This window comes from Chlamydotis macqueenii, chromosome 5 (genome assembly GCF_036417535.1).
Source record: "Chlamydotis macqueenii isolate bChlMac1 chromosome 5, bChlMac1.mat, whole genome shotgun sequence".
Lineage (NCBI taxonomy): Eukaryota > Metazoa > Chordata > Aves > Otidiformes > Otididae > Chlamydotis > Chlamydotis macqueenii.
The window spans coordinates 24,499,610-24,523,262 of NC_141560.1; the positions used below are offsets into that span (position 1 = coordinate 24,499,610).

Below are 23,653 nucleotides of genomic sequence, written 5' to 3' on the forward strand. Positions count from 1 at the left end.
ATTGGTTTGGACCTGATGGGTGCAGGGCAAATAGCCAGGAAGAATTCTGGTGTTCAGCACTACACGGGTTCACACCTCCTATCTTAATTGTCTGTATTGTACTTATTGTACTGTACAGTACTTATTGTACTGTGGTATTTGAATAAAAAGCCAAATTTTCTGTTATCATTAATAGCACCTTAAAATTAACGCACATATGGATGTCGTGTTTATTTTCGAAACCTTCCCTTCCTATAAAAACATGTTTGCTTCTCCATCTATAGTGTAAATGTAGAACTGTGGTTACATAGTATTTCTGTAGGGCTTTTTGCTTACATACCAACCATACAGAGACTTCATTTTCAGCACTTCTCACATTCTACATCGTAAATTCCAGTTAATCTATTTTCATTGCCAAAAGAAATAAACAAATGCTAGTTGTGATAAGCAAGACATTAATGCAAGTATTTCAATTCTGACAAAATTTCAGGGTTTTGTTTTGCTTGAGATTTGACGCTTCTTACCCAGGTTTCATCTTTGTCTTAAGCTCAAACTGTTGTGTTTAAATCCAAATGTCATAAAAAATGCTGTAACAAGATTCTCAAATTCACACTGGGATTTCCAGTGACTTTAGTAAGTCTCCTGCACATACAGAGTTAATTACCATCACACTGCTAAAGACCAAGGAAAAACCCCTGAAATACACTTCATCATGTGGTTTACATGATTTAACCTTCTGGATTCAAATTTTAAAAGACAGTATGAAACAATGTGGAAACACTCAAACCCGTCTTCCCTTTGCAATATTAACAAAGATTGTTCAGCAAGTCTCAAAGCAATTCAATCAAGGATGCTAAAACAATCAAGGTGCCACTCAGTGATTAGTATGCAAGCAATTGAGGGGGAGCATGGGAATTCCACAGATCAGCAACAGCTAACACCAAAGATGGCCTAACTCTTACAATGTTAGTCAGACACACGTGGCTCCCATTTACCAACACTTCACTCAGTTTTCAGGGACAAAGGGTAGTGGAATTCATCCAGACAGCTAGGATAACTTCTTACTGTTGCTTTTACCAACACGAACATAGGGTACTTCTGTATTTGGCAATTTATGTTCTCAAATCTTATTAATAAGCTGCTGATGAAAATCTGCCTGTACTACATATGCAGCCTCCCTCCATAAAGGCACTTTTTGCAATTGCTCATGCTCTCCATCTACTCCCATTTCATTACTTCCAGCTGGAAAAAGAACAGTGGCACTTTAATTCCTCTGATAGCCACCAGCAGGGATAAGAGCTCAGTCGTAACCCTGCTAAGTGACAAATTAACTCTTTGGATTGTGTAAAGATCAATGGGAAGCAGAGAAGTATTCTCTTACCTTCAGAACACAGCTTGCCAGCATATCCAGTGGCTGAGCAGTCACAGTGTGGCTCACCATCCAGAAGAAAGCAAGTGCCACCGTTTTCACAGGGGTTTTCTGCACAGAGCCCTTCCATTTCCAGTTGCACCCCTTGACTGCCCAGGAGCTGCGGCTCAGAGTTGCCGTATTTCAGATCCAGGATAAATCCTTGAAACGGAGGCTCACTCAGAACACCATCAAGGGTCAAGGCAGCAGGACGGATGTCCAATGGGACTCCACCCACAAAAAGGTCACTGACGATATTCATATACTGGCGTTGTGGACGCACCTCACCCGGCTTGGCTTCACCATCCAGGACTAGCACGGTCCGAAGGTGATTGCGGCTGACCATCAGGAAGTGCCAGTTGCTGTCGTTGACCTGCTTGTCTGTGATAACCGTAGTTTCCGCACAGTCCACACTGAACTGGAGCTGGATGCGCCCATCAACAAGGGACAGACAGAGGAAGTCACAGACACCACCATCATCAAAGTAGAGGAGCAGCCCAGCAGAGACATTGGTCTTGAACTGGAAGCTGAGTTCACTCCTAGTGCTGGCATCCCAGCGAAGGTAGCGGGCCCACTGGTTGGGGATGCCCATGAACTCCAGACCCAAACAGAGACCCAGCAAGGAGCCCAGTAGCAAACTCACCTTCAAGGTGAAGTAGACTGAGTGCAGGGTGAAGCCCATTGTTTCAAGAATCTGCTCTTCCCTAGGAGAAAAAGAAAAGCCACACTACTGGGAAGAGAACCCCAGCAGTCAATACCAAATGTTAAATCCAACAGGAAGAGGAGGAGAGCACAGAGAGTGACAGAGAGAGGGGGAGAGTAAGTGGAAAGTGAGAAAGCAAGTACACGTGACCAAGAGGAAATGTCTCCTCCCCAAGGAAAGATCTCAGTTATCCTTTAGGATTCAGAGGCTTTTATCTCTGAAGTACAGGGTATACGAAGTGACTTCTCCAGTAGGTGTACTTTGTGAAGGGACAAATAACCCACAGTGGTTTGTTTTGGTAGAACACAAAGGTGACACTGGTTGTTCCACGGAGGAAGGAAAGGCAGAGTTGAAGTCCAAGCCTCAAATTCTGGTTTCCTAGAAGCGATGACAGTATTGACAGAGGTGGCAGTGAGGTGGAGGAGAGAGTGAATTCATAAAGCACATTATCCTCAGGAGAACAAAAATAAAGTCAATCTTCATGATGCACTGGTGGCTACCCAGCCCATAATTCACTGGTTGGCACTCACAAAGCTTGCAGGATCTGTGGGGTCAAGAGAAGAAAAGAAAGAAAAAGGTTAGTCCTACGACTCACCATATCTTTACTATGAAGCTTATTAACATCTTGTCCAGTAACTCATTTACATTTCTTGATACCCTAGCCACTTCTTTATACCTGCAATTGGCTATACAGTCTTCTGAAGAAGCAAGGACATCTATGTCCTCAAAACTAAGAGGACCAAACAGAGAACTCACCAAGTGATCTGCCCACACCACAACATTACACAATGTAAAAATGCATCAAATTATTTAACTCCTTTGATGGATGCACTCTCATTGACTTTACAGAGAGAAATGGTGCTGGAGCCTCGCTAGTAACCATTACCCCTCAGTGAAAATGCTTAGGGCAACAACCAGAGTTCCTCAGAGTATAACAGCTGATACAAGGCGAGAGAAAGCATTATGCAAACTTCCCATTCCATTGCTTTCTTTATGGTTCCTAGCACACCAAGCAAGCATTCAAGAAGACAACTCTTCTGTCACCCTGTCATGCAACAGCTGCTTTTACTTTACATGTCTTGCACACTTCAGAGACTCTAACAGGGACCTCTGCAACCTGGGAACACGTGCAATGCAAATTATATATGGCAACCTACAGCTTAAATGATAGGAAACTTGTAGCTTAGATTATAAGAACTGTCTAAGCACTTAACCACTTACCCTGGTTCTAGTGGTTTGGCAAAAAGGCCAAATTCACCCCTGGCTAACAGCAAGCAGTTCCAACTGCCTTCAGTGAGCAGGATTTACACCTGTCAATACTGGAATTTAATTCACTTCTGCCTATTTGCATGTATGTGACTGTACACCTGACGTAGGAGGATGTTTTAAGATGTCTTAAGTAAAGACAGCACAAAGCTAGGCTCATGTTTTGAAAACCTTGCTTAAAAAGAAAGTTTTCCATTAATACAGATGCTTGTTCACAGAGATGGTTTGGGCACGAAAATAGCTTTGGGAATGGCTAACATTATCATAGATACAAAGCAGGACAGGAGGTGATGAGAATCAAGGCCTTCAACCTCCCAGCAGCCAGCATGAACAAAGATTTCAAAAACTGAATCACAAATATTGTGAGACAGTATTTGCTTGGGAAAAAAATGTTTTGTGCTGTGGATGATGAGAGTTGCTGGGGCTGCTGTTTCTCCTAGCAGATGTCTTTCAACCCCACCACCCACTTTTCTCCAAAGGAGGCGGCTCGCAGACACTGCAGAAACAGGCAGTGCGTAAAAGTTTCTGTTTGGTAAGAGCAGAGATTGAGCTGGAGGAGAATCACTAGGCAATGGAGGGGACAGCTCACATAGTCACAGCCTCTGCCTTACCCGCCCCAGGGACCCGCAGAAGCCATAAGTCTCCAGGGCTGTTAGTCTGGCATATTTAGCCAGCACAAAAAACAAGTCACTTAGAAAACAAAACGGATCAATTAAAAGAAAACTCGTAAGTTGGAGCGGAACATGAGCTTTCAGTGCCCAGTGGAAACCAGGCCTGTTCCCTGCAGCTGCCTGAGTGGAGCTTGTTAGCTAAACTGCTATAAACACAAATAAAATCAAGTCAAAACCAGAGGGAAGATAATTCCTTTTAATTGTTAACAGCTTGGCTCAGGAGAATGGAAGGAGGAAAAAGGAGGTGTTAGGAGAGGTGTAAAATGAAAAAAAAAAAAAAAAAAAACACCAAACAACAGATCCAAATGCTCAAATCATCTGCCTTCCCAATAATCACGATGCTGGCTCAGTTCATGGGGGCTTGAGGGGGCTTTGAAAGTCAACCAGAAAAAAAAAAAATGTGGCTCTTGTCCATTTACCTTTCTCCTCTGTGCTCCCTCGTGGTTCCACTAAAATAGCCCATGATTTATGGAAAAGGAGAATAGAGCGAGAGGGAGGGAAGAGAGAAAGCGATGACCCAAGCTTGGAATTATTGATGAGATGGGAATAGGAATATAATAATGTGTGTAAATTAGCCAGCAATCTGCCTGAAACATTTACCACCACCACAGCAAAATTCACTGCTCCATCAGATAGCTCTGTGCTCAGCCTGAGCTAGGGTGGGAGGCAAGCCCAGCATGGCACCAAGCACCCACAGAGACCCCACTGCAGAGGGGCTTTTGTCGCAGCTTTTGATTCTCCTGGGCAGGGTGAGTTGCACCATCTGCATCAGAAGAAGCCCTCAGCCTTACTACTATTCTCTCCTTGTTTTAGAAGACTAACTCTGTGAGAATCAGCACAAGGTGCTGTAAATCACAGTAGCAGGTGTGAACACTCTATAGATAACCACAGATGAGATGCACATGCCCAAGTACAGCCCAAATGCCTGCCCAAAAAGCCTACCAGTCTCTCCCAACCCTAGGCTGCTGAAACCCTCTTTTACACACACAAAGAAATCTCAGTCTCCACAGGTTGATTCAATCCTTGGGATATTTCAGAGGCACAGTAAAAGAAGCAGGCTACCACCACGGTACAGATTTATGTAGCATTGATACATGTTCACTACGAAAGGAGAAAGGCCACAGTCAACAAGGGAAACCAGGCAGAAATGGTCAAACAGGAATAGCATTATTGACTGAGAGAAGCCAAGGCAATCCCTCTCTAGCTGTTTTAGTGGAGGGAAGACAAGGCAATCCCTCTCTACGCGTTTTGAAAGAAGACAATGCCAGGCCTGTTTCAGAAGAGGAAGATGACACAAAAACTATGAAATAAAGGTGTCACTTCTAGGTACGTCATTACCTCTTAGATGCTGCAGCTCAGGTTTGGGGAAGGCTGCCTGCACCCAGCTGCTAGCAGGCTGGGGCCATCTGAGGCTCCCCCAGAGCTCTGTCAGCACTCGTCAGTCCTGACCCACAGCACTTCCCGTTATTCCAGTTTTGTCCCTCACACAGTTCAGCCTGAAAGAGCAAACCTTACCACACAGTAGCAAGGTCTTAAGGAAAAACCCAGAACACCCAGTGTCCTTTTCAGTGGTGGCCAGGATCTGAATCCCAACCTTGCGAGAGTAAATCCTAGCACAACAAATCTGTGCCTCACCCGTTTACCACAATGATCTTTGAAGACACACTGAGAACGAACAATTTTCTGCTCTTACCATTTTATTTTTAGCATAAGTACTACCCTAGCAGCCTCATGCAGCACACTGCTACCATAGCAATGCATTACAGTTTGGGACAATAACTACAGAATCCCATCGTTTTTTCTTTATATATTTTATCTCTGAGAAATCTCAAACTTGGTCACAGTGTGAACACATCTGACAAAAACCTACTTCATGATGGACACCACCTCTCCCAGTCACGAATTAGCAACACCTCTATTTCTCACAGGGAAAAGCAACATAATAAATATTTTCTGTGTTATATTTTTGGCTTAATGTGATTAGCGGCACGAAGAAAAGAGAGCCAGTCTGATGCGACCAGCCTTTCGGCAAACCACTAGGCAAGGTCTTTGCAGAGCATTTTAAATACTTGCTACCCTGAAGGAATGAGGGAGCCAGCAAATTCTCTCCTCTGCACCCTCAGCAGCCTGCACCGCCCCCCTGGCCCGCCAGAGAGCTGAGACAGCGAGGAACCTGCATGCTGAACAGACGGCTCAGCATCTCACGCACGCAAAGCCCGCTGTAGGAAACACACCCACTTGCACTATTGAAACATCCCACACACAGGGCCAAGAAAACTGCACAACTTCCCCAGCCAAGGAAGGGAGGCAGCCCCGCCACAGCGCTGCAGGCAAGTGCTACCCAACCACCACACAAGTTCCCAAACTTGAGGGCAGCCTATTAATGCCAGGAGGTCAGAGCCATCTGCTCAGCAACCCTCAGAGAGGGTCCTGCCCTCACTTTGGAGTGGCTTTCAATTGCTTATCAGCTGTATGCAGAGAGTGAGTGACATTATCTAATTGCCAACTAATTTCCATAATTACTGACTGGCATACTCTGTATGCAGGGTTAATATATTTGCAAATGTCTCGCGATGCACCTGCTTAGGAAAGAGGGTAAGGAGCTGGGCACAGTGCTGCTCTGCAGCTTATTTACCCAACTGCACAGAAAGGTTGCTGGAGGCAGGTTTGTCACTCCCTGCCCTCCCTCCTCCACTCCCTCCCTCTCTGGCTGCTAATTGCTTTTGGATGGACTTTTTTGTATTTGAAAGTGTAATTTTCAGCATTTCCTAGTGCAGAAAGAACAGCAGAGTTAGATGAAGCCAAGGACAGTCCTGCTTCCCTCGCAAACCCCTGCCACTGCAGGCCAGTGCAAACCTGTGTAAGTCCTGTTATTCCACTTCAGGATGCTGGACAAAATCCCACTGACACACTGATGGGAGGGGTTTACAGTCCCCCTGGTCTGCCACCCCTCTCCACACCTGAAACTATTCATTATGCCGTACTTCACATGGAGGGAAAAACATACATTGGTGACCTAAGATCCATGTATTAATACCCCATACCAATTCACCCTTGTCCTTGCTGTCACTGTGAAAAAAAAAAAATAACATCCAAAAATCCAATGGTTTGCTTTATTCCCCAGGCCCTATTGAAGCAGAGAAGTTTCAAGAAGGGGTAAACAGGGCCCTAATTTGGCTCTGAGTCGATGTATGTTCCCGTAGTTGGCCCAAAGCACAGCAATCACATTATTACAGTTCTACGACATCAGCTGCTCAAAATGATCCAGGGAGATTCACAATCAATAATTGATATTAAAAGCCAAACTTGCCAGTGGCAGAGAAATGGGGAATTAATAGTATTTATTCAGCATGTCTTCACTCATCCAGTTGTCTAGTAAGCAACAGGCTTCTTTTGGCTCATGCCTTGAGTGTGGGTCTCCACAGACACTCCTATCTCTCAAGCAGAAATCTTTCTGCCTGGCCTATCCCCAGCTGAATTGTGGCTAAAAAGGAAGGGGGGGGGGATTAAAAAAAAACCTCTGAATGAAAAATGCAGATGTGAAAACTGTGAGTTTCTACTGTTGCTGGGGGAAAAGGAAAAAAAAAGGAACACTAAAATCTCACCATCACACAGCCTCCTCAGCGAGGATGCCTGGTGAGGCGTTTACAGAGAATTGAGAGGGGACATGGAGGCTTTGAAATTCAAGAGACTAGAGAAAACCACATGGACTAATGTAGTTTTTAACTCCTCTGGCAGCATTTGCAACTCAGCTATAAATCTGGACTCTGGCATCATCCCCTTGCTGGGCTGGAGAAGACTGGGGTGGCAACTGAAAATGGAGTCTTTCCCTTGCAAAGAGCTGAACGCACCCAGCTCCTGTTGAAGTTGGCAGAACTTCACAGGATGCAGCATCTCACATGACTGGCTGCAGGGAGAGAAGCAGAAGAGGAAACAGAGATATTTAGGGCTTTTTCTTGGATATAGAGACATGTGGGCATCAAGGTCAGCATCTCAAAATTGGAGACTGGGGGTGACACAGAGTACTTGGTGACCTCTTCTGTATGGTTTCCAGGGCTACAGAATTCATGCCAGTCTCTAAGATCACTGTGAGAACCGCACAAGCTTTTGCCCCACCCCAAGCCCAAGGATAAGACATTCTCCTATGTTTACTGGTTCTTCCTACCATTGATATATCTTCCAGGCTTAGCTTTTCCATTCCTGAAAATAGATATGGAGTTGCCCAGTTCTCCTTATCTGAATTCAGCACAGAGCTCCCTAGAAAACAGGGGCAAAAAATGTGTATCAAACAAAAAAACAAGACAAGGAGATGCTACTATTCAGGGAGGTCAGGGCTTGCAATCCAATAGTATCCTCTTAAAAGAAAAAGAAAATACAAAAGCTAGACTAAAATGCTAGAATTTCTTTGTCTTTGCTCCTCTATAGTGGATTAGGATAGACACATGCACATAGAATCATAGAATGGTTAGGGTTGGAAGGGACCTTCAAAGGTCATCTAGTCCAACCCCCCTGCAAGGAGCAGGGACATCCCTGACTAGATCAGGTTGCTCAGAGCCACATCCAGCCTGGCCTTGAATGTTTCCAGGGATGGGGCCTCCACCACCTCTCTGGGCAACCTGTTCCAGTGTTCTATAACTCGCATCGTAAAAAATTTTTTCCTAATTTCCAATCTAAATCTACCCCCCTCTATTTTAAAACCATTACCTCTCATCCTATTGCAACAGGCCCTACTGAACAGCCTCTCCCCATCTTTCCTGTAGGCCCCCTTGAGGTACTGGAAGACCGCTATCAGGTCTCCCCGGAGCCTCCTCTTCTCCAGGCTGAACAGCCCCAACTCTCTCAGCCTGTCCTCATAAGAGAGGTGCTCCAGCCCTTTTATCATCTTCGTGGCCCTCCTCTGGACCTTCTCCAACTGGTCCATGTCCTTCTTGTGTTGGGGGCTCCAGAACTGGACACAGTACTCCAGGTGGGGTCTCACCAGGGCAGAGTAGAGGGGGAGAATCACCTCCCTCAACCTGCTGGCCACGCTTCTCTTGATGCAGCCCAGGATGCGGTTGGCCTTCTGGGCCGCAAGGGCGCATTGCCTGCTCATGTTAAGCTTCTCATCCACCAGCACTTCCAAGTCCTTCTCCTCAGGGCTGCTCTCAATCCATTCCCCGCCCAGCCTGTATTTGTGCCTGGGATTGCCATGACCCAGGTGCAGGACCTTGCACTTGGCCTGGTTGAACTTCATGAGGTTGGCACGGGCCCACCTCTCCAGCCTGTCAAGGTCCCTCTGGATGGCATCCCTCCCTTCCAGCGTGTCAATGGCACCACACAACTTGGTGTCATCGGCAAACTTGCTGAGGGTGCACTCTATCCCACTGTCCATGTCGCCGACAAAGATGTTGCATACATTGTCAGTCATGATCTGTAGGTAGGTGATTGGTTGGTTTCCTGGTACTTGGGCACATGTTTTGCAATCAGACAGGTTAAAAGTCCATCATTCTTCTTCTCCCTGCCCCCAGTTCTTACCTGAGGAGGGCAAGAACAGCGGTTTATGACAAGTCTACTCTTGGAGCTCACCTCCAGAAACACTGCAATACCCAAACTACGTACTTACGTATGGGAGAGCAGAGCTCACATGCACTGGCAAGACACACAGCTGAAATGCCACTGGCAACCTCAGCAGGAATATGAGCAAGCCACTGATGTGTTCAGTTCAAGAACAGGCATGGGAACATGGCAGCACAGCCTCCAACTTCAGAGCCACTAGGCTGGGAAGCCATCTGGCTGCTGAAAGAGTTAATATTTTATAATAATCACCCTTCAAGGTTCTCGCCTCCTAGGTCTATTTAAACAAATTTAATTCAAAACCAGAGCTCTTCAAATCTATATTGGAAGAAGAAGGGTTAAAAGCGCCACAAGGGACAGTGTGACTCCCTTCTTAAACACTCCCCATCCCAAGAGAGGAAGCCATGTAGTCTGTGAGAGTGACCTTTAACTAGCCTACCTAGCCCAAGCTCAGCATGAATGCAATTTACAGACCATTTCAGCTCTCCAGCTTTCTTAACACAAAGAAGAAAAATCAAAACCCAAGCACAATGGAAAAGAAAGAGAGAGAGAAAATAACCCTGCAGAGCAATCATGTCTGGGGCTGCTCTGATAGCTTTCTGTTCCCTTCCAGGACACAGAAATGACTCCCAGTGTGTTAATTACTCCCATTACCACAAACTCTCCACTAACAAGGACTAGCTAAAAGGAAGTGTTGGCAGCAGCTGAGCAGTTATTGCTCCGTACTGCCACGTAGGAGAAACTAGACTCCCCCATCCCTGAGCTAGTACTAACCAGGAGAGCAATTTCTGCAAAACTCATCAGCCTTTATTGTAATTCCCATGGCAGCTGCACTGGGAACACTGGCCTTCCCTCAATTTGCCTGTCGTTAAAAGAGAACAAAGAATACCTGCTTTTCTAAAGACTTTGAAGTTCAACAATTGGAGAGGTCTGAATCATTATCATTTATTTTACTCCTTCTGCAGCTGGTCTGCCTCTGTCCCCTGCATCCTCTCTGTTCTGCCACCAAGAAGCCTGGATCTGTAGCGTTGTTTATTCTACCTGATCCTAATACATGAAACGCAAAGCCAGGAACTGCACACATCACAACAGGGAACGTTAGCAGGGAATTCTGTGAATTTGCAGTGTTGGTGTTATTGATAAATGGCAAAACTTCTTCCAGATCCCATATCTGACAAACATTGTATATCAATTTTCTTTTAATAAAAATCAAGCCTTTTAAAAATGCATTCATTGTTACTGAAAACTGAAGTTTGAGCATGTTATTAATGCCTGGAAATGAGGCTGCTTCCAAGAAGATTTTTCCTAAGACTAACAGTCTAGAATGGGTTTACTTTTCCCCAAAAACATTTTTGATGCTGCAGAGATAGGCTAGAAGAGAACAAAAGTCACAGTTACACTGTTTTATCAGCTACTTAGCATTAGGAAAAGGTACAGAGCTTAAAAAGCAACAATAAAATAAAACTTACGTCTGGCACAGCAACCAGTAAGACCTTGCTCTTCCTATTCTGTCTGTCTATCCATCTGCTTCTTCTTTTCATACGCATTTTTTAAGTTCTTGATGAGCCAGAAGAGTTTCTTTTCTGTTTGACTGCATCTAGCACAACACAGTCAAGAACAGAGCTCCCAGGCACTGCTCATGTACACATTAATAACTGTGATATTCTGTACCTGAGCTAGCACTGAAATGTCTCTACATTCCAGCTGGTGTCTAGTAGTTCCTTTAAAAAATATATAAAAGGAAGAAAAAAAGCATAAAAGAACTATGAAAAAGACTAGATTAAGAACAAAAGTTAAACTCGTTCCTTTCTTCACTTACAGATCACAGTCAATTCACACTTTGTTCACATGTTTTTACGGTCTTGAACCTGATTTCCAGCAAGTCAGAGAGGTTTGCATGCTTTCAAATGCTGTGTTAGTGTATTACAGAGCGGGGAGACAGATGCAATCAGTTTGGTCATTGTGCTAAAAACATAACATGCATAGAGGGAGACACTGCACCTGGCCAGACTTCCCTGTCATCAGTATGGCCAGTAACTCTTTTAAGTCATTCCCTATAATCTGTTGACTCATGGGAAGATAAGCAGCATCCACTTAAACAAGAAATAAAGGGCCCATGGGCATCTGGAAATTTAGAGTGGATTTTCCCATTATGTAACATGTAGCTCACTCTATGTGCACAAACAGAAACACCCAAACCTAGCAGATAGGTGTGATCAGCCATCCTCAGTGCAGGGAACGCTCAGCTCAGTTCCTAAGCTCCTTAAATAGCTGATGCTGTGTTCATGGACCAAATGGGAATGCCTTCCAGGGAGCCCAGTTAAACGTGGCAATTGAAGCATGAGGGATCCTTATTCACACAGATCCCACAGTGACTGATGCTGACTAGCATGAGGGAGTAAAGACTCTAAAAGTCTGCAGCCACTGTGAGATTAGGTGTCTGCTTTCCAAATCACATTCCCCCCCTACCACTAGCTCCAGAAAAATGTTGCCTTTTGTAGGTACATACGCAATAGCAGGCTGGGAATCCTCTGCCATGGGAAATCACTGCATCCTTCCAGCTCTGCTCTTTTCATCTTCTGATATACAAAATTCCTGCCAAAATTCACTTTACCCTGTTCTCCTCCCCACTTCTACCTAAGAGTTATTGGCAGGATGGGATGAGAAGTTATGCATAGATAGGTTTCTCAGTTCTAGCATGCTGGGGAATGAAGTGGAAATCTTTGCCAAGATAAGACTCCTAGCAAAAATCTTTAAGCATCAGTGTCTTAGCTGGAAAAGGATAACACATTAAATGGTTTCGGATGTTTAAAAGTTTCCAGATCATCAAGGAAATGGCTTGTAGCTTTGCACGATACTGACAGTTTCTCCCCAGTAGTTATGGGACAGGTAAGAAATGCGCGAGGCACGCTGCTCTTGCGAGGAGTCATTGCAGCCTGGCCTGCGCCAGCAGCACTGTATGGTGACCTGTCAGCATGCACCAAGCAATCCTCTGCCTAAGCCAGACAGCCTGCCGGCAAGGCTGGAATAACAAACCTGTCGCTCTGCCGCAGCAGCAGCCTTGCAACCAAGGACCGAGACAACTCTGGTAAAGGCTACCTAGGCTACCAAGCCCTAGGGACTCTCACAGCAGAAACACAGTGCTTACAGCCATATCCCTTTTGAAAGGAAGGCTGTTGATGAAACAAGCCCCTTAGGCTTAAGGGACCCATGACCCCAAGAGCACTGTGAGCCAAGAACCCAACAAATGGGAAGAGTTACACACAGGACAAGGGTTTAATTATTGTTTTTTAATTCTTGTACACCTTCCTGGATTGTATTTCTGTTCATCACACTATTTCACCCTGTAAGTTTTCTCTCTAGCTATGCCTTTTCCTCAGAGACTTGCTACTGTGAAATGCAGACACAAACATTAAGGTGTGCAAAATTCAGTAGAAAGGATTCATCTTTCTATTTCAGTGGAACCACCTAATTATGAGGTAATGGCATTTCTCAGAGTAAATAAAACACAAGTAGTCAAAAAGGCAGGGAATGAGCACAAGTAGCAAAGCGTAAAAGGAATCATCATACACACAGGGTGACAGAGGCAGACGTCAGCTGAAACAAGAAGTCCAGAGAGCGTGTCCTGGGCTGGCAGAAGTACTTGGGCATGACTGTAGGAAGATGGAGGGAGAGCACAATTGCCTCACAGATTTTAAAACGGACCCGGATAAAAACACTAGGAAATGGTGTAACAGGGAATAACCCTTCACCACCTGAGAAACAGACGGGTGCACCACACCAGCACTCTCCTGTTCTCTCCCTGTTCTAAAACTCATGGCTGAAAACTCCAAACTAGGGAGCAGTGTGCCAGGGCCACAGACCCAGGAAGCAAAGCCTGTCAGCCAGCTTAATATCTCACAGGAGCCCAGGGGAAAAAAAGCTAACTAGCAGCATTATGGAAATTAATGCTTTCAGAAATTATTTCAAATTTTCTAATGGAGCGTTATAACCACTGGAGAAGACATGTCTCTTTATTTAAGCATTAGTTGCTACATATTGATAAATCAATCACACTTGGTAGATTTAGAAAGACCTAAAAGACACATACTATTTGGCAAATGTTCCTTTAAAAGTCAGATGGTCTTTTAAAGAGCTTCCAGCCTTGGGACTCACAGTGCAGTGCCCTGGAAGACAATTGACATTCTGAGTGACTAGGCTGCGAATTCAAAATCCCAACTCGACCTGCTCAAGTCAGGATTCAAACTCACATATTTTAAAAATAGGAAAGAAAAAAAAAAAGAAAAAAAAAGAGAGAGAGTGAGGAAAAGACTTGAATTCCAGCAGGTCCCCAGGACAGAATCTCTCAGGGTACAGATGCAATAGTGGGTCAGGGAATATCTCTGTATAGTATCTGCATGGGACACATTTTGTGCTTTGCCATACTAAATAGGAATCTCTGTACGGTTAGCCATACAGCTGACAAAGGACAATTGTTTGCTATGAAAGCCACTAGTGAAAATGAAATAACATTTATTATATTGAGGCATTTTCATTGAATTTTCTGTTTTTAATTAAGAAATGACACATTCTAGTTTACCTGGATTTGGTTATAGTAACTTCCAGTCATTACTTTCTGTTTCTTTTTATTTCTTCTGGGAATGAAGCAGAGAATAGCAAAAGTGGGAAAACTGCAACTGCTATATAAATAGCTTCATTCCTAGCAATTGCATAACTTTTCATTTCAAATCAATTTTAAATGTATTTCCCTACCTTTCAACAAAAAATCTGAACATTCTGAATAATACATCCTTTCTGCTAACATTGTTTTCACAGCCTGAAAAACCATTATTTTGACAAAAACATTATAAGCAGTTCTTGCTAACAGCACCCACTTTTTCCTCTTCATTCTAAGCCCTGTGCTCATCTCAGCGCCTGGCTGGGAAGGTCTGCATAGCTCGAGAGATCGGTGATGAGGCAGTGATGGGTCTTGCTCCTCTTTGGCACCAATTTTCACCTCCTTCTTCCACATAAAGCTTTTGCCACCTGATAGCAAACTGGAAGCCAATGAGAAATGCTGTAGAATTAGCCCCCCATAATCCCTCCACCAGGAGCAACAATGATTCTTCTACTGTCCACCAGTAAGGCAAACAAGGAAAGAACAAACAATAAAACTATCTGCACCCAAGGAAACACTCTGCCTAGGATATAGCTAAAATACACGGGTGGAAAAAAAATTCACGAGTGAGAGCAGTCATTCCTGGATAGACTGAGCACACCAGTCTCCCACCCCACACCTGTCACGAGTACAAAAATAAGTGTGAGAGAAACAGAGGGAAAAGCTCTTCTAATCAACACTTAAAAGGAAGATACCTGAAGTGCTTGTAATAACCTGGCAGAACTTCTGTTTCCAAATTGTGTTGAGTAACTGAGGTTTAGAAGTAACTATGGAAAATGATTACTTGGTACCACAGGCAACAGATGGTTCCTGCAACCTGCCAGTTGCCAGATTCTAGGCCAAACTTCTCCCCCGTATAACTTCATTTCACATTAATATAACTCATTTTATCTGTGGTACCTAGTTATCAGCTGCCAACGTTTTGCTGCTCAGTAGTTCCTCATGCAGTAAGATCTGTGTTCTAGCAGCCAGGGTACATGCATGAGTCAAAAGAAGGCGGCTCATGACCTGTTTGTGTGGCCTTAGGCAAAGTGCTCTTTCAGGGGATATAGCTAGGACTACAGCAGCTACACTGTAAAGTTTAATTAGTGACTGTAAAGTGCTCAACCCACTCAAAAGACAAGCTAATATAAGAGCAACCTATTTTCCTTTATGACATTAATTGTCCCCTTTCATATCAAGCAAGGGAAGATGCATCTATAAAACAGCAGATTTTCTTTCATTACTCCTGATGGCTTAGCCCCGGAGAGGCGCAGGTTTGCTCAACAGGCAGGGAGAAAGGCAGGGCAGTGGCAGGGAGAGGGGAAGCTGTCATCTGTCTCAACTCCAGACCCACCTCCAGCTGCCCTCTCATGCCACCACCACCAAACAGCTTTGCACAGCACCAGAGGTTCGTTCCCTCATCACCAGTCCTGGAGAGCTGCTATGGTCTGCACCTCCCCGGGACTGCCATGCCCAGCCAAACACCTCCCTCCTGTGCTACAACATGGAAACCGGGACACTCACCTTTGCCATTTAAATACAAACCGAGTGAATCTGTATGTCGGCCGCTCTGTTTTAAACAGCAATCACAGCCCACCATGGATGCACTGCTCAGTCAGGAGATCTGCAATCCCTCTTTTTCCCTCAAATCTCCCTAGAGGAGAACTCATCTCTGGGGCTCCAAAAACAGGCAGTTAACCATGTGGAGGAAAAATGGGTACGTTTAACTCTGTTTTTCTGTGGTCATCTAAACCATCTGAGTCAGGCAGGCTTATTGGATGCAGCACTGCCCAGCACTAAGGATCAGCTAAGTACAGCTATTTAAGTTTCCTTCATAGATTCCTGCATGTTCCTCTACTTTAAAAGCCAAAAAAAAAAAAAACCAAAAAAAAAAAAAAAAACCAAAACTAGTTTAAAAGACATGCATCTAACAGGAGAAAATCCCTCTATGCATTTAATTAAGATCTAAATAAAGGAAAACAGCTACAAAGCGCATGCCTGTATATTTAAGTTAGCTTTATGAGAAAATGCAAGGTTTTAGCTATGTTTAATTACAAACATTGTTTTTTAAAAAAAATGAAAAGCTGCTTTCAAAGCAGTCAGTTTTCAAACGTGTGCAATGGGTACTACTGCAAAGAGTAGAAGTGCCTCCACAGTTTATAAGAAAGGGAAGACTTACATCACTGTAAACTGCTTTCACACAATCCCTAACATGGGAATTCCTAAGAAATTAAATGAAAAGGGGAAAGGATATGGAAAATCCATCAGCCTACTGCAGTCTTCCGATTACCTCACAAATACAGGCTAGAAGTAGTCACCTGTTAAAAAATACATGTTGATAAAAGGTGTACAGTTACTCTGCAGCACTGAGCCAGTATCTTGTCTTGGACTACAGTTCACTGTTGGCTTTCTGTCAGATGTCTCCCAAGAGAATCCTGTACAGCTTCACCATGACAAACACTGCTTGTCCAAAGCAGCAGAATTAGAGACGTTCAAAGTAGATCTCCTAAAATATCCATTCCCAATAGTTTTTTCCGACTACCGGGAGAAATTAAGATTGCAACTGTACCAAAACACATTCATGACACAACTAGTTGATTCTAAACCACAAGACTGCAGGCTATTTCACAGTGATGATAATGAAGTCTGAGGTACCAGTACCATAGAGGCAAGAGTGCATGACTGAGCAGAGGAGGGAGGTAATAGTGGTGTTCAGCAGAATATTTGCTATTTAGGTAGTGTGTGAGGGATTTCAGTGATGGTCCGTGTAGGGCCACGGTGGGAAATTACAAGCTGCACACAGCTGTGAAAACGCGACCTTGGAGGGGGGAGCTAGGAGGGTTGTTATCTCAGAGAAGGGAGCTAGGAGGGTTGTTATTGAGCAGTGTGTTGCTGCTACCCAGGAACCGCTGTTAGCCAGCAGGGCACGTACTTGGCAGGCCTTGCTGCATGCACTGGCCATGTGTGCACCAACACCTGGTCAGTGCTCTGCCACTGAATCTGCTGAGGGGATAAACAGAGGCAGCTTGGAGCAGAGAGAGAGAGAAAGGACCCAGAGCTCACTCTACGAACAACAGGGGACGCCCTGAAGGTGCTGCGCCTGCCTCCCCTCTCTGCTCTGACCCCACTGATCATCACCCTCCTGCTCAGCGGTGTCTCTGTCTTAGTTGGGTTGGTAAGACAAAGGGAAAACAATACGCTGGTAACTGCTTATGCTAGGAACTGTAACTGCTTATGCTAGGAACTGCTTATGCAGGGCTATAATAGAGCAATAAATGCTGTTGTGCTTTCAAATATCATATGCTGGGTGAACTTTTTTTCCTACGAACCGGCAACAGGTAGGTAATAGCAATGAAGTCAGAAAAATGTTTTAAGCAGCACAGCTGTAAAAAAAAAAAAACAAAAAAAACAAAAAAAACAAAACACACAAAAACCTCAAGCCCACGCGCTGATTCAATTGATTTCAGACTTCAAGAACAAACTTCCATTAATCTTCACACCTATAAAAGCTACGAAACTCAAAACCCATGGGGACATCTTCCTCTCCAGACATTCATCCCCAACAGACTATGCAACACTAGGCTGAGAAAATCCTCCTGTTGAAGGTTTTTCCCAAGACACAAAATAGATGCTGATGCCTCTAGCCACCTCAGCTAGTGCACATCCTCTTTCAGTACCTGCACACTTAAAACACAAGATTCTGCACATTTAAATCAGCCTGAGTTTAGTGCAGTAACTTTACATTAAAAGGGGCTGGCACATGCTCCCTGCTCTTCTCCTCACCAGTTTCTTGCTTCAGTGCCATCTCATACTGCCCACTGCCAGAGTGGAAGCCTGCCTCCTGCTCAGTAGTTTTATATCCTGCTTCTCAACACCTAAACACACATTCACTCACTTTTAGTAAAGCCACTCCTCTCATCTCCATTTCAGTATTGGCTATAACCTAGGAACTAAAGACCACATCCCCCTTCTCCAGACCACTGTGGATTTTACAGCACTCCCTGCCCCAGACCTCTTCTCACGAGCTGAGGAGTCCCAGCCTTTCCATGTCTCTTCACAAAGGTTATCACTGAGGGTCTGGTGAACTTTCTGCATACTTCTTCTAGGTGGGATGACCAGGATTGCATGGAGCTAGTAACTGTATCATATTGAGTTGGGATCTTGATGGATTTTATAATGCAAAAAGAAATCCAATTAATGTAGGAAAAGGAGATGTCCAAAGAAAACCCAAGGTACCTCACCACACTACTCCATCTCATCTGCAGTCCCTACTAACCTGGGTTCTCCTTTGGTTCTTTTATAGCTTGTATCTCAGAGATACTCAAGTGCATAACACTAAGCAATGTGATTAGAATTGATCCAGTGAGTCTCCTGGCCTGTCTCAAGGGAAGAATTACACTGCATTTAAAGGATGAAATTAAAGCACTTGATTTTGAACCAGAGATCCACAGGTGAAAAGCTATGCTCCCATCCTTGTATAAACCTCCCAGCCACAAAATATTTGTCCATATACACTGTATAATAATTATTTTTATACATGCACTAGTCTACTACAAAGGTGACTGGTCATACTGATGAAATCTCAAAAACAGCAAAAAACAAAGTAGCCAGTGCTACAAGTGGGAGCTAAGCTAAGCTAAGGGCCTGCAACATAAAGCATACACATTTTCTACAATTATTAAAAAAAACCATTCACCAGTCCATTCAAGGTGATCACATGAGAGTTTTGGTTTGGGGATTTTATTTTATTTTATCTCTAGGTAAGAGATTAAGTAAGTTTAAGATTTTTCTTTGATCATAAGATTTCTTAAGCTTGCCCCAGAGGAATGGAACTACTTTCCATTAGTGAAAGAGTTCAAAAAGAAATCCTAAACGGCAAATAAAAAAAAAAAAAAAGTGAGAGTCTGGAAGTCCCTGGGGAGAGTAAGTTTGGGTATGTCAAAGCTATAGCCTCTGTCAGAAAGCAGGGTGGAGAAGAATAGGTGAGAACTGAGTAACACGAGGTCTATGTCCAGGACCAATCAGTCCCCTGCAAAACAAGCAATTTTTACTCATATGCTATTAAGCATTTGGTTGTTTCAGTGACTTCAATATCCCCATTTCATGCTCCCGGGTTGGTGCTTTTCCATTATCAAGATCTGTCCACAATACCAATGGCCCAGAAAAGAAATTAGTTGCTTCCCTTTTTTAAAAGCTCTGTTTGACTTTAATTACATTTATACTTGCTTGGGAAATCAGACTTCACTCTCAAGAGTGTTAAAAAGGGGAAAGGGAAGGGGGAAAAAAAAAAGACATAAAGAAACAGAAAAAGGAGAGACAAAGGTAAGTCAGATGAATCCAATTAGAAGTTTCTAAGCTCCTATGCCTGAAATTTCAGCCAAAGCCACTACTTAGGAATATGAGGAAATGTGTTTTTAAATTATTTTTTAAGTTTTCTTTTATCTGTCATCTATTCAGAAAATTACTGACATTATTCATCAAGCAGACATGGTTATCAATCATTAGCAAACGCTTTTATCTAGAGCTACTCATAAGAAATTGAAGTCCTTCCAAGATGAACTTAACGCAGATAGATGGTAATTCGAGGGAGAGGAAAAAAGAAGTGAACATGGGGGAAGTCTGGTTACCTTTTCTTCCATGTGGGTTATTACTCAAGACTGGAAAAATAAAGCACTGCAGTCATGGTGCACAATCAGAGAAGATTCTGCAGAAGTGGATAAGAAGGAGTTACAACAGAGACCGGCCCATGGAAAATACTTTTGCTTTTTTTACTTGTTCCTTTAATCTTTTATGACTGATTTTCTCAGTGACACAACACTGTGTTGCTTGTCCAAGCTATATCCACCAGTGCCAAAATATTTATTCCTAGTTGGCTATTCTAGAGCTCCTGATCCGCACTCAGCAGCATGGTCAAACCTTCATCTTCCATTCCCTTCTCTGTCTTCTGCACTCCCCTCTTCTCCCAGCCTTTCATTTCTCTAGCCTTACCCTTCCTCATTCCATTTTAATCAAGGTTCTTTCCTAATTAAAACAAACAAATATGAGGAAGCAATTAACGTCTTGAAGGAAGCAGATGGTGGAATAGTGCCATTTCGTTATTGCATTAAGCCTTAACTTGCTATCTCTTCAAACTTTCTGCACTTTAATTAAGCACTGTTACAGGCAAGTTCAATGGGCTCTAGAGTAGGATTTATCCAATTAGCTCCTGAAAAGCTGATGGTGCACGGTGGCAGGCTGAGCGTGCTGTGCAGTAAGCAGCTGGGAAGGGCAACCCCAGGGCCGAAAGGGGCTAAGAACTTTCCCGCTTGCATATGCAGTGGGCGGGAAAAGGAACAAGGGGGAATCAAATGTGAGTGATGTGACAGAAACTTAAATTAGCCCTGTCCTTGCATGTTCTGGCAGAAGTTTTTTACCGCCCATTTCACAAGACTTAACGACTATGAATTCTATGTGCACAATTGTTAAGGGGCCATGGTGACTTTCAATGTCTACGGTATCTTTCCAGAACGAGGACAGGAGTGAAGATCTCAAAACACAGATCAGATAAACTATCAATAGCTTTCAGGCCCATTTATCACCCTAGCATCTGCAGCATTCTTGCCACTTCAATCCTCAGCTTCCATTATACCCCCAGATACAACGGAACAACGAAGAGCTGAAATTAAGGAGCTTGAATTATTTAGAAAAATACACCCAGAAACAGAAGGATTCTTATTTTTTTACCTTCACATTTCTTTCTACAGTTAGCCTGGCATTGCTGAATACAGGCCTTTGCAGACAACTTAAGCACTGAAGAGCAGTTGTGTCAGCCAGGGTCATCCTCTTACTTGGCCTCCATATATACATGCAGAAATCAAAAGATGCAGTGATCCAATATACCTATCACATTGTGGTAGGTGATCTGTTACTATTCAGATAGATTAGTGTCTCTGAATCCTATTTGCAAACATCTAAGGGGAAAAAAAAAACCAACCAGTATGACTCAGGTGGACACAACCCTATAGATCCCAAGCCTCTCTGCCCAGAAGCATCTCAACTCTCTACAACCGTACTACATCCATTTTATAGATAAGAAGGAGTGACAGATAATTTTTGTGATTCCCAGTGTCACACAGGGACTGTGTGGAGGAAACACTTCTCTGTTTCTCTCAGCCACAAAGATCATCTCTTTTGTATAACCAAGGTTGGAATATGATTCATGGAAGATTCACAGATTATGAAGCCACAGAACATCCCTGGGGATCATCTGGCCTGAGAACTTCACTGAATTAATTTCTTGTTTAAATAGGGGAGGGGGACGGTGCAGGGCAGAATCAAAATCAAATCCTATCTTAAAGATTTCTATTAATGTAGAGTTCATAACAACTCCTAGAACATTTTTTTTAGGGCCTAATTATCATAGTTGTTAAAGATGGGCACCTTATTTCCAGTCCAAATTGGTCTATGACAGCTTATAACCACTTGAGCTTGTTATATACCTTTGTCTGCTCAACTGGAGAACCCTCTATTGTAAAAGCCCCTCTTCCTATCTCAGGGATAAAAGACAATATGCAACATGCATTTGCTGAAGGATGAGACTCATATCGTAGAGTCCTGGCATCTCTTCATTCATCAAAGTTTCCAACTTGAACAAGGAAACCCCTAAACACAGTAGGAAGACACGCAACCACAGCATGCAATAAATAATAATGTTTTCCTTGCAGGTCTCCTCTTTTACAATTGTGCCATATATAACGCAAATGTATTTATTATGTCAAGTATTTAATTGCGTAAAATTCAGAGATTATGAATATCCAGTTCTTACTATAACCATGATTTAGCTCCAAGTAAGATGCAAGATTTTGCATTTGCCTGTGGATTTTATCATAACCATGGCTTAAACACACCATACAGAGAAGAGAGTTTAGCAGTGTTACAGGAACAGAAACTCTCAGTTTCCTGACTTGGGTACTTAAATTCTCTGCTATATTATCACACTATAGGGTGGTATGCACACACAACAGGATTATCAACACTAGATTCAAATAGTTTTATATGTATATGTAATCTCACACTAGAAGTGCATTTATATGTCATCATTTCACATCTAGCCCTACTTAAGAAATATTCAGGTTCATATGTCAAGTATTACACACAACTATACCGTGTTCTCAAAAAGCAGATGTATTCAGATTCACATACCATGAAAAAAGTGTTACCTTCAGTTACACTAAAGGAGGACCTCTTTTGTACTAACTGTATTGTCTGATTACTTGATTGCGTAAATCAATTTGGACATGCAATTACTTTAGGTAGATGCCTAACACAGACGTACTAATACGAAGCAGTGGCATGCTGGCTTCTGAATTAAATCTGACTTGCCCAGTTACACCTTATCCTCAACCGGGGCTGAGAAAATGCCACCAATGTCTCTGGAGCAGGAGTTGCGTCCATGTTGCCACGAGGACCAACATCCATCAGCCATGCCATGAAAATCAGATCCTTCTGCTCTGTAAGCACCACATAAGCAAAAACAGTTTGTGCAGAGATTTAAAATGCAGAGGTTATCTGCTGGGTCCTGACAGGTGTATCTGCACACCAACCTGACAATGAAGCTGTCTTACAGCAGTACCCAGAGGCTGTATCATATCTGAGGCTTGCCTCCAGCCATCATGCCAGATGCTGGTTAGACCTGCTCTGAAACAGCCCATGCTATTCTGATCACCTGCACTCATGAAGGAGGAATTCAGACTAAGCAAGTTTCAAGACAGTCTTCAAGGATGAACCAGACACTTCAGAGCCTATTTCACAAGAAGAGACTAAGACAACATGGCACTTTTAGCCTAAGAAAATGAAGGCTAAGAGAGATGACTACTGTCTATAAATACTTTGGGGACAGGGAAGAAGAGAGATTTAAGCTGAAGAGCAATACTGGCACCAGAACAAAGGTGTTTAAACTGGATATAAGTAAGCATATACTGGGAATTAAAATAGCATTTCTAACAATTTCAGACTGAAGTTCTGAAGTAGCCATCTATTCAGAAAAGAATCAGACATCACAAAACTAAAGGGTTTTATTTTCTTCAGCAGATATACAGCTGCATGTCATGGGACTAAGGAAGTCCTCCACAGTCCTGTGTTCCTACACTGATCAAGGTAAATATTGTAAAAAACACACAAGAAGGCACAGTCTGAGCCCCAAAGGGCCAATAAATATTAGGAAGGATTTAAGATGAAGCTGAAGGATGGTGGGGGAGACAAACTGTCCCCAGTGTACTGTTCCCAAGAATGTTTTAAGTCTCCAAAATAGCTTCACTGTAAATGAGCATATGGTGTAGGTCGTAGAGCTTCCCCCATTACACAGGCAATTGGAGTAGATCATTATAATGGCCGCTTCTGGCCTTAAAATCCATGGATCACAAGGCAAGGTAAAAATGATACAAGCATCAACAGAA

At 43.3% G+C, this 23,653-nt stretch overlaps 1 protein-coding gene across 1 annotated transcript in view; it reads right to left on the bottom strand.

The window, feature by feature from the left end:
* Positions 1-23,653, bottom strand: part of NRXN3 (neurexin 3) — a 1,051,320-nt gene that overhangs the window by 995,982 nt on the left and 31,685 nt on the right. The window contains exon 2 of the mRNA XM_086748180.1: positions 1,361-2,634. Within this exon, the coding sequence (XP_086604306.1) occupies positions 1,361-2,069 (709 nt within the window). The 5' untranslated portion in view covers positions 2,070-2,634. The remainder of the gene's footprint in view (positions 1-1,360; positions 2,635-23,653) is intronic.